Source organism: Phyllostomus hastatus, unplaced genomic scaffold (genome assembly GCF_019186645.2).
Source record: "Phyllostomus hastatus isolate PE091 unplaced genomic scaffold, TTU_PhHast_1.1 phas_scaffold_93, whole genome shotgun sequence".
Classification (NCBI taxonomy): Eukaryota; Metazoa; Chordata; class Mammalia; order Chiroptera; family Phyllostomidae; genus Phyllostomus; species Phyllostomus hastatus.
Window position 1 is genome coordinate 10,550,454 of NW_025334042.1, and position 12,089 is coordinate 10,562,542.

Here is a 12,089-nt window from a genome sequence, read left to right on the forward strand (position 1 = left end):
ATACTGCAAGTTATTAAAGTCACGATTACATATTTATTGGCTAAATGAAAAGACTCATCACCCCGGAGGCGAGATCAGCAAGGTGGCAAAACAGGATGTGCCCCACTCACCTCTTCCCACAGCAACAAAAATATGGCAGCCATTCACGGACAAAAGTGCATTTTTGGGAGCTCTGGGATCCAGGTAGGAGCTTGCAAAACCTGGTGGAGTCTAAGACTGGGAAGGGCTGATTTCAGGAAGCAGGCCTGTGCCCAGGTGGCAGGCTTGCCAACCATGATCTTTTACAAACCCAGAAACAGCCCTGTCCCCTCTTGGGCTCAGCTACAGTTCTGTTTGGCCTTGGTTCTGCCACCAACTTTACCAATGGACCCAAGAGGAATCCCATCCACCTGGGCCTTAAGTAAGAGGACTGCTGACCTTGACATAGTTCCAGTTCTTCTTAGCCCTGGTGTGGGAATAATTCTCCTCTGCCCAGGACTTGCCAGAAGGCACACTTGTCCATGTTCCTGGAGGCAGACCTGTTGATTCTGGTCCAAGAGCAGATCTTGAAGTTGTGCTGTAACTCTGCTCTTGCCCCTCCCAGCCGCAGTCCAGTAGTCTTGCTCACCTAAGGGCCTGACAGGAGACATGCCCAGCCATGCTTCCAGAAGAAGACCCACCAATCTTGCTCTGGCTGTAGCTCTTGAAGTGGCTCCATAGCTTGGCTCCAGACAAGCTCAGCTGCAGTCCGGAAGCAGTTCGCTTGAAGAGGTTCCAGGGAGGAGACATGTCCGCCTATGCCCTGGATGCAGGCCTGCCAACTTTGGTCCATTTGTGGATAATGAAGCAGCCCTGTAACTTGGTTCCAATACTTCTTAGCAATGACCCATGAGCAGTCATGCCCACATGGGGACCCAACAAAAGGCAAGCTCATTCGTACTCCTAGTGGCAGGCCCACCAACCTGGGTGCAACACTGGATCATGAAGCATCCCTGTTACCTGGCTGCAGTCCTTCAACACAGGCTCAGCTGCAGTCTTAAGCCAGTTCTGCATGCCAGGGTCACGTCCAGTGGCCTGGAAGGTGCCACACCTGTTTGAGAACCTAGTAATACACCTATCTGTTGGACCAACTGTGGCCTGATGTGGACTCCTGACCCAGTACCATCCTAACTAACTAAAGTCTTGGAGGAAGTACCATTAGCCCAGGGACTGGGCAGGATCCACACCCACCCAAGCCTTTGGGGCCACCTATTGTAGACCCTACTGTGGACCCAGTATCTGCCAAGTAACTTCTTGTCATCGTCAACACCACTGTTCTTCTTTTCTCAGTTCTTCCTCAGAAGCAAGAGTGGTACATTACGGTTAAGTCTGGAATTGTCAGGAAAAATAAAAGATGTGGCAGAAAACACCAGACATGATGGCTGGGACTATGTATTATCCCATGGGATGTTCTTGACGAAGAGTAACACTACCTTCTGACACACACAAGCCATGTTAATAAGTCACAAGGGGGAAGATAATGAGGCAAACATAAAACAGCTAGTATGAAATTTGTAATGACTCTCCATTAGCTGCAGGAAAACATGGTTGGGTTTAGTAGAAGGAGAGGCCAGAAAAGCGTGAGAAGGGATTACAAACAACCCAGAGAATGTACTGCACTGGAGGCATGCCCGGGGGGCAAGGACTCTGAGATTATGATCAAAAGAACCCAGTGGGAAAGGTGACTTCTGTCAGCTTCTGTGGATGGGTTTTTTGCCTTTTTTCTCCCAGGACACTGCAATCAATGGAGAAAACAAGAAAGGTGACTCGGTGGTTTCATTCTCCAGACATACTATTGGACTTCTAGGGCTGCTGTAACAAGGTCCCACACACCAGGTGGCTAGAACAATAGAGGTTTATTGCCTCACAGTTCTGGAGGCTGGAAGTCTGAAGACAAGGTTCCTTCTGAGGGCCGTGAGGTGGAATTTGTTCCAAGACTGCCAAGACTGTTCCAAGACTGCTTGCGATGGCCAATTCTAGGTCTCTTCCCATTGTCTTCTGTGTTTCTGTGTCTAAATATCCCTTTTATCTGGACAGAGTTTTATTGGATCAGGGGCCGCTCTATTGACCTGTCTTCAGATAATGTCATATTATGAATTAGGGTGTTACCATGTGATTTTTGGGGGAACACAATTGAGAATACACCACATTATCTATAGCAGTGATTTTCAACCTTGTTCATCTCATGGCACACATAAACTAATTACTAAAATTCTTCGGTGCACCAAAAAGAAAGTATAATTTTGATTCATTCACACTGGATGGATATCGTTGTGTTGGTTCTTGTCATTTCTTTATTTGACAATCTACAGGAAAAAAGGTCAGTGCTCCTGACTAAATAGTCAGCTATCGCATGTTTTAAAAATTCTTGCAGCATGCTGGTTGAACACCGCTGTCTTAGCATTGTGCCTTGCACCACGCGCCTGGTGCAGGCCTACTTGTCCTTTAACACCCATCAATCTACTTGTGCAGGTGACCCCCAGGAGTGCCTTCCCTTCCTCACTTATCTGCTTACTCCTTGCCATCACTGACCTTGGATGTATGTTGATCACAGTAGTGTGTCATTTCAGATGTGTTAAAAATTAGCAGAAGGGGATTGTACACACATGCACACACAGAGAGATTGGATAAATGCCATAATTAAGTAGCTGAGGATGCAGACACTTCCAGGCAGCACAGGCCACAGCAGGCAGGAGCAGAGTCATGGCCTTCCCTCACTTCTGGTACCCAACAGGAGGTGCAGATGCTAGTGACCCTGTCTATGCTGGCCAAGGTGTTATCTGACCTGGAAAGACAGGCCATCTTGGGGAGGGGTCTACCACCATTCCAGAGGAATTCACATTAATTATCTATGTACTTGCACTTAAGGGGATGTTTATAAACACCAAACTTTACTGATTTTCAAAAACATTCATTCTCAGCAATGACACACCTTAATCCAAAGATCATTGCCCATGGCTCTACGAACAACATTCGGCCTTCTGCTACATCTCACAAAGTGTGTTTTCCTCAACTCCAACTTAATGACCCACTGAGTGGACGTGATACTGAATGTGGTCTGAGGAGCACAACGCCAATGGTTGTGACACACAGTCTCATGAGCACCCACCACACTGTTTACAGTACTATGTTTTCAATCGATAAAGGGAACAACTTGAGGTCAGGGACAGCCTCCAAATCTTTATATCTCTAGTCACTAGCACAGTGCCTGGGACACAACAGGCTCTCCGAAAAGTTCACTGAAAGAATGGCGGAAGTTGAAATCATCCTCCTTTCAACTCCACAGATGCCAAAGAAATGTTTGGCACACACCAACAACATGTGGTTTCTTTGCTGACAGTCCTTGTGGTCTCTGACATCTTCTTTGGGGGGTATGCTACCTCATGACTCACATTTACAGCTTTTCTATAACCTCTCCTCATTCTGCTTGGTATCCTTCTGGATCAAGGCCCTCCCTGCAGTGAGTTAAAGCTTAGCTGAAATGATACACACCTACACATACTTATATACATTGCTTCTAAAAATATGTGTTTTCAGTGAAAGGCGGCTGATTCTGTTTTCAATTGTGGCCAAGATGATGCTATCATTTAAGAGGTAAGTGGCAGTTACTTCTTACTTTGGCTTTTCCTGTACCCCTCATCAGTAGAAGGTTGCAGGCATTAAGAAATACTTAAATAAGTAAAAATGAAGTTAAAGCCACAGAAACCATCAGAGACGGCAATTATAAGTTGGTGGTTATCAAGCTCCATCTTATACCAAGTATCTGGTATAGAAGAATCTGACAATTGCTCGTAAGGGTTTGACCACTGATTTATATGACTTGAGATTTTACAGCAGCCTTTGGTACTACAGGAAAACTGGAAGGAAAATGTAATTTTTCTATGGTATAACCAAATCTCTTACTTCCATAAATTACCCATGCCATAAAAGCAGTACCAAATATTTGTCTAAAATCTTGTTCATTATTGTTGAAAATATCCTGTGTAAGGAATATATTTTTGGAACAGTCTGTGAAATACTCCCTAATATTTGAAAACTCTTGGTGGAACATTTTAAGTGATGTTAGGAAAATTTACGTGGGGCTATCAGTTCATTAAATCTTGTTGCAAATTAATTGAGGAATCACAGGCTTCTGTCTTTTCCATTCCTTTCAGGGATAAATCTATAATGTAAGGGGGACTTATTTTATGTGTAAGGTTTTAGTCATAGCACAGAAGTGACATGCTTATAGAACTCTATTTTCTGGACCAACTATTGGGACAAATGGTCTGAAAATGGGACAAGCTACTTAAAACTCAGGCTGTGCTAAAAAATTGAAAGGCATAATTTCTCTAGTTAAGCAGTTCATTTTCACTTCTTTCCTTTGCAGAGTAAAGGAAGGAAAGAAGAACCTGAGAAAAGGGAAATGCCATCTCTGGGGAGTTACTCCAGAGACTGGCTTTGGGAGAAAAAACAGGAATGACTCCTAAACTGAAATCCCTATGACAGAGGTGAAGAGTGAACTTTAAGAAAGTGGACAAGACTGTGTAACATTAGATTGGAAAGAGTTTGGAAAATGTTTATGGGCAGGAAGGTAGAAATGATCATTTAGACTTAGGTTGCTTTTAAAGTGTTACCTTTTGAAGTGATGTTTATTAATGTTTCAAATGAAAAGTTATTCTTTGAAGAAAAAGAACATAAAAAAATTGGGAATAAGTTGTGCAGAAAGCAGGCTCTGCTCTATTTCTATGTGCACAACACCTGGTGGACAGTAGTGTTTGTTGACTGGCTGACTGACTGGAAGTGGGAATCTCAAGAGTGAAGTACCAGTGATGCAAGTTTGCAGCAGAATGAAACAGAAAGCTCATTTTAAAAGGTTCAGCAGGCAAATGGAAAGTTGTAATGTGAAAATAAACGTCACAATCTATTATGAATCTGCAACAACCACAAATTTAATCAAGTCATTCTCAAACTTTTCTTTCAACTTTTAGTATTTATGAGTATATTGAGCTCATTTCACAAATGCTACTGCTCTCTATTCTTTAAGGCAGGCGCTATGAACTCAAATATCTTCAAGAGCCAACGGAGTAATGAAAATGAGGCAAGTGGGCTGAGCGGGGAGCATGGCAAATGCAGCGAAGACGCGGTGTCTAGGGAAGCATCTATTGCTCAGTTCAAGCAGGTCATCATCCTGCAGAAATGTAGGTCTAGTATAACAAGTCTTTCTAATTTTTTAGAAGCTAGAAATCAGTATTTTTATTTAAAAATTTCAACAAATTTTGTACTCAACAAATATGTACTCAACAAATTTTGTACTCAACAAATATGTACTAAAATTATTTAAAAATTTCAATTTTTAAATAACAGCTAATTTTAAAAAATCAAGCACTGTAAAGCAAACAAAATTAATATGCCTAATGGGCTCTTAGCATATGAACCCTTCTAAGAAGGCTTTCTACAGCTTCAAATAGTTCCTATTGTTTGTTGTTGTGTAAGGTTTGGTGAAAAGGTTCAGGTATTTACTGAACTGCACTGTCCATTCTTTTGTAAATTTGGATGAAATTCTGTCTCAACTTTGGTCTTTTTACAGCAGTCAGAATTATTTGTAGGTAACTGAACCCCTGCTAATAGAATTTGGACTTTATGAGTGTGTATATTTTTGGGCAGAGGCAGAGAGTTATATAGAATTATATATGTTTCCTACTTGTATTGAGTATATTTTGGTTTGATACCAATGTGTCAATTTTCTGTTCTATAGTGGGAGGTTGAGAGGCAAGTTCTTCATTTACAGTTAAGTGCTACACAGGACTCCAAAATCAGCAATGGCTGCTCCGTTGTTCCCAAGTTATGTCTCTTATATTTCACATTGTATGAATGACTCCTTACAGCCTGGTCCTTACGCTAGACAGATGCAACTGTGACTTGCTCATCTCTGCACTCTCCGTACCTGGCCAAATATGTGGAGGGTAGAAGTTGCTCAACAAATATGTACTGTGCTGAACTGAACTGACCCAAGAATCCAGTCACCTTAGGTGGGCTCTCCAGGCCTCTCATCACATGACTTCAGCTTCACCCACGGCTCATCCCCAAGGAGAACCTGGGTGATAATCAAACTGCTCTGGGAAAGCAAGGTTCTTCCAGTATCTTTTCAAGGTACCTTAAAATATGTTGAAACATGTTCCTCCTTCTATATCTATAGAAATCTACTGACTGTCAAAAATCTATTTTCCAAAAATCCAATTTAAATCTTACTTTCATTAGGAATCCCATTCCACTACAGTAAATCTGTTCCATACAACAAATCATAAACCACCGGTCATGCTCACAGGAACTATCAAGACAAACCAATTCATTTGTTTCTACAGTGAATTTTTTCAAATTAACCCTCAGGGAGTGCTATCTGTCTCATCAGTTTATATAGACACTGGGCTTCTCCAAATTTATGCCCAAAGGGACATACATAAAATGTTACAAACTCAGAGGCCTGGGGAGGCCAGAGAGGTAACATGAATGCAATGTAACACGAGTCCAATGTAAGAAAGTCAGGAGCTGAACGGCTATGACGAGGGAATTTAGCCCAGCTCTCCCCTTCGTGGGGCAATGCAGGCCCAGAGTCGCCGTCTGCCCTGTTTTTAATAGGCCAGAACCGCGGGAGCCAAATGAAACAGGTCTGTGGGCTGCCAGTACTGACTCTGTGTGTAGCACACTATTTTCCTAGAGTTTGGAGAATTTTTCCAATTAAAACAGCAGGAAGACTTGCATTAAAAAAAGTAGAAGTCACATATAAACTGTAAGTTCAGTAGGATCCAGTAACTGTATTAGATGAATATTTTGTGATGCCTCAACTCTGAAACACTTCAAGGAGAGTAAGAGCTTTCCTTCGGAAAGGCTCATTTGTGGGGCTTTACAGAGATCAAAGTCCTAACCCCATTGGTTACATCTTAAATACACATGTTTGAATAAGGGATGGCTTGGTTCTTCTGGAAAGGATGGAAGCTGGAAAGCTGCAATGGGTTTTGACCAAACTATACTGGTCTTCAAACACATTAGTCTTTTTTTTAATACAAACACACACACATTCCCATAGCTCAAAATGTTCCAGTGGGATTGAAATAAAAGAGAGCACTAAAGTGAATTTTGATAAAATTCATTGCTTTTTTTTCCTGTTCCACGTTCTTTACTTTGGGGAATTGTTTGTCCCTAGAAAGAGATGTTTCTGTTGGGACTGTTAATCAAAGGGCTCTCTGAGTGGGTCTAGTATCTAGGCTGACCATTGAGAAAATCCCATTTCCTGGGATTTAAGGGCTGGTTCAGAAGTATGCATGACAAGTCAGGCCCATGAAGGATCCTTTTTCAGAGAGAAAAGTGCTGGAATGGGTGAGGTGGCAAGCTGTAGGTACCATGTAGTCCTGGCTCTCCCAATACATGGCAGAGGGGAGGAAACTCCTACCCACACACCTGAAGGTATCACTTCAAAGTGATGAAAACAGAGATTCTTGATAATATCATCTGAACACTGATTTAATATGACTGCAGGTACTGAAACCTGATCAATAAGTAAACTTCCAACACATAAATTTGATTTGGTCCCTATAAATTATAACTCAGAGCCATGATAATACAAGAAACATTTATGATTCATATTTTTATTTAAGGAGAACATGGATCTAATTAAATTAATTTCAGAAAGAGGCAGCTGAATTGTATGACTACTTCCTGGCTCGTCATATATTTATAATTCCCATTTTATTGTTCCATATATTTAAATCCACTAATGTCAACAAACAGTTTCTGTTCTTATTCAAGTACTATTTTAAAATGATTTTTGTACTCATTGTATCAGTAATGCCATGTTTAGTCCCAAAAACCTACAGAATACAAAAAACATAAAAAGTGCTAATTTCAAAAGTTATGATTAAATGAACACACACGTCAAAAGTTCCGCGCCACACATTATTGTATATTCTTGGACACACAGGTTGAATTTGATAACCTATCAAAACAATTTTTAGTGTGAATTATAGATTCCATGTGTATGCAGTGAAGCCCTGGCAAAGTATTCATCTATAGAAGAATACAGAATCTGCATTTATCCCCTACAAAGAGTATTTTAGGAACCCTGATTTAGCTGAAAATGCATGATGAAGTGATTGCATTTAGAATGTTAAGTATGCCTAGGTTGTATGAAAATGTCTTCCAGTTGACATTAGAGTTCAGATTACTCGTGGGGCAGAAAGCACGCTCACCTCCTCATTCTCGATTTTGAGAGTGGCCAGTCGGGACTGCAGCTGCTGGTACCTGAGCATGAGCTCCGCCTGGACCGGCTGCTGAGCGCTGACTTGACACACCTGTTGGGGAACCAGAAGCCACAGTTACAACAGGGAACCATCGAGCAAGCCTCCAGAGGGATGGCTCTCCTATTTAAACACTGCATGAATCACACCAATCCCAAGATTCCAATTACATATCTACTTTTAATAGCCTCCTCAAAACCTCAGCTTTAAATATGAACTGGTTATGTAAGTGGGAAGAGCAGAATGCAGCTGCGTGGCCTGGACACGACTGGAAAGAGAGCAGCTGCAGAACCCTCTAAGAACGAGGCAGTTGCTGGAGACAGAGCTCTGATGCTGATGTCTCACTCGTGGAATTCTTAATGACTGTAGGGCAGATGACAGAGTGCGAAGAGTGGTCCAAATGGAACATCCAGGCACACCGGGGCAGGCAGCAGAGCCTGCTGCTTACAGCCCGCTGGGTAAGTGTGGTAAGTTACTAAGCCTTAGTGTTCTTATCTATAAAATGGGCATAATAAGAGTTCCTATGCCACAAGGTTGTTATAAAAATGAAATGAGATAATGTACACAAATTCCTTAGAACACTGCCTGGAACAGTAAAACCTCAAAAAAATGTGAACAGCTATTATTAACATCTTTCAACCAAGGCTTGTCTTGCCAATGCCAGGCAAACGGCGTGAGTCACCATGAACTTCAAGAGGCCACTTATCCTACACTTTGTCAGAAAGATATTTTGGCCATGTTCTCAATGATAAATAAGGTCAAATTAGAATCTCTTAATTATATTAAAATTATGCCAGAAACAATTTCTTCTTCTCTTTCTTGTCATAGAAATATTCTCAGCAGATGAAGACTTTCTTTTATGGGGTCTCCAAAACATTACAGAGATTATTGCTCCCTGCTGATGCAGGCCATTAAAAAAAAATAAAAAAGGCAACAGACTTTATTAAAATAATATTAGTTTTAAAAAAAGGTAAAAATTATTAACCCAACTGAAGTCACTTGTCTGTGATATTTTCATTGTACAGGGTGGGGTAAAAGCAGGTTTACAGTTGTTCATATGGAAAATAATGAAATAATTAATAAAAAAATGACACAAGAATAAACTGTGTTTCATGTACTCACAACTGTAAACCTGCTTTCCCCTGCCCTGGATGTTTAACATATCCACAGTCAAGAAATTAGAAGAGCAACCCCTTGGAGAAGCAAGTCTGGGCAGCACAAGCCACTCGCCCGTCAAATTCACATGCTATTGGTATAAAAAATGGTCACTGTTTCTAATCGAGTAATTCACTCTATCAAATCAAGCAAAAATAAAGTTAGATTAGAAATGAACAGGTACAAACATATATATTATAAGTCTTCACATTAGGTGTTTCAGAAAAAATTATGGCATTAAAAAAATCTGCCTTGGGTATTATAATTACATTTAGTTTAAAAAACATACTGTCACCATGATAAGCTAAAATTGGATTTTTAATGTATGAATATTGCTTTGCACAGCTGGGACATCAAGTGTTATATAGCATGCTCCATTAATTGGCTCGTCTTGTTTTCCCCAGTCCATAGACAATAAAATATACAATTGTAACTCATAAATAGTTTCAATGGATTTTCTTCCCTTGAGAAAATAGGATAGAAAGGTAGATTCATATAAAAAGATATCATTTCTAACGTTTACTTCACCAATTTGAAGTCAAATGGAATATTAAAAATGTTTTGCATTTTTTCCCTCTCTCCCATTTTCCTGCCATTTACAATTACTTTTCTTTATGGGGATCTTTAAAACAGGAAGACAAGAAGTCTTCAGACAGATTCCACTGGGCCAGCACAATGTTTTGTTCTGAATTGAAATTTGAATATTTTGAGGTAGAGGAAGAAGTTTTTAACTAACTCAGGACAGTTCCATGCTTACACCCAACTGAGCTGCACAAAAATCTGTTTGGCCTGTGCAAGCATCTGATTATTTAATCCTTGCTTTAAAAGGTGACATCAAAGGCTGATCTTAATACTATGTAATCCCATGTGAGGGCAGGAGAGAAAAAACTGGGAATTCTTACAACTGTTGGGTTACAGCAGGTGACGAGCAATGGAAGTGAGGAGATAATTCATTAGTTTTAAAACCATTACTAACCTCATCACCTAGGTGAGACTGAAACTCGAACTTCATTGGTGGGCAGAAGGCAGCAGGGTACATCTCCATGAATCTCTGCTTATCACTCCTGGGCTCCAAATTGTCAACCGCATTCTCAATAATGTCTAAGCCTTCATGCCTGGAGGTTTCAAGGTTATACTCCGCAGAGAGATATGTTCTTAGGGCTCTGTTCAGACTTGCATGGTAGCCAAGATCACAGCACTTGAAAATTAAAAGAATACCATATGAAGGGATTGAGAAGTACAGATTGGTAGTTACAAAACAGTTCCAAGGATGTAGAGTGCAGCACAGGAAATACAGTCAATACTATTTTAGTAACTATCTATGGTGCCAGGTAGGTACAGGAAATAACAGGGGGTACACTTTGCAAGTATGTGGTTGTCTAACCACTATTCTGCACACATGAAACTAATACAAAATAGTATTGAATGCAAACAGTAATTTAGAAAATTTTAAAAATTAAAAGAACACCATATACAAATATTACTTTGAAAAGAATAAAAACCTAAACATGACAGCTACAACTATGAAATTCTCAGAAAAAAACAGGTAAACCTTCATGACCTTACATTAGGCACTGCTTTCTTGGATATGCATCAAAAGCGTAAGTAACAACAACAAAAAACACATTGGATTTCATCAGATTTGAAGACTTCTGTACTTCAAAGGGCACAATACAGTAAAAAGATAATCCACAGAATGGGAAAATAATTTTTTTTGCAAATCATATATCTAACAAGGGATTTGCATCTAATATATATAAAGAACCCTTACAACTCAATAATAAAAAGACAACTAACCCAGTTTAAAAATGGGCAAAGGGTCTGAACAGACATTTCTCAGAAAGGGATACACAAATGGTCACAAGCATATGGAAAGGTGCTCAACATCTCCAGTCATCAGGGAAATGCAAATTGAAACCACAGTGAGATACCACTTCACACTCATTAGGATGACTACAGTCAACAAGACATAAAGACAATTCTTGGGGGAGATGTGGAAAAATTCGAAGACTTATACACTGTGATGGGAATGTAAAATGTTGCAGCCACTTTGCAAGAGTGTGGTAATTCATCAAAAGATTAAACAAAGGGTTAACATATGAGCTGGCAATTCTACTTCTAGGTATGTATACAAAAAGTAAAAACATTATCATACAAAACTGTACGTGAATGTTTACAGCAGCTGTATTAATCACAGCTGAACAGCACAAACAACCTAAGTGTCCATCAACTAACGAATAAACAAAACGAACCATTATTCAGGCACAGAAAGAAATGAAGTACTGATGCATGCCACAATATGGATCAACCATGAAACACTGTGCTAAGTGAAAGAAGCCAGTCATAAAAGGCCACATATTATATGATTCAATTTATATGAAATGTCCAGAATAGGCAAATCTGTAGACACAAAAGGTAGACTGGTAGTTGCCTGGGACTAGAGGAGGGAGGAAATTGGGGAGGAATTGCTAAGGGGTATAAAATTGCTCTCTGGGGTAATGAAAATGTTCTAAAGTTGCCTGTGTGATGGATACACAATTCTGTGAATATACTAAAAGCCAACTGTAGGTTTTTAATGAATAAACTGCATGGCATGTGAATAATATCTTAATAAAAGTGTTAAAAAATAAAAGCAAAACCAAA

At 40.1% G+C, this 12,089-nt stretch overlaps 1 protein-coding gene across 2 annotated transcripts in view; it reads right to left on the reverse strand.

The window, feature by feature from the left end:
• The window catches only part of SRGAP1 (SLIT-ROBO Rho GTPase activating protein 1), a 263,884-nt gene that overhangs the window by 62,135 nt on the left and 189,660 nt on the right, over positions 1 to 12,089 (reverse strand). For both annotated transcript variants that reach the window (XM_045829578.1, XM_045829577.1), the window contains exons 7-8: positions 10,423 to 10,644; positions 8,244 to 8,345 (exon numbers count right to left, since the gene is read on the reverse strand). In XM_045829578.1, the coding sequence (XP_045685534.1) occupies positions 8,244 to 8,345; positions 10,423 to 10,644 (324 nt within the window). The remainder of the gene's footprint in view (positions 1 to 8,243; positions 8,346 to 10,422; positions 10,645 to 12,089) is intronic.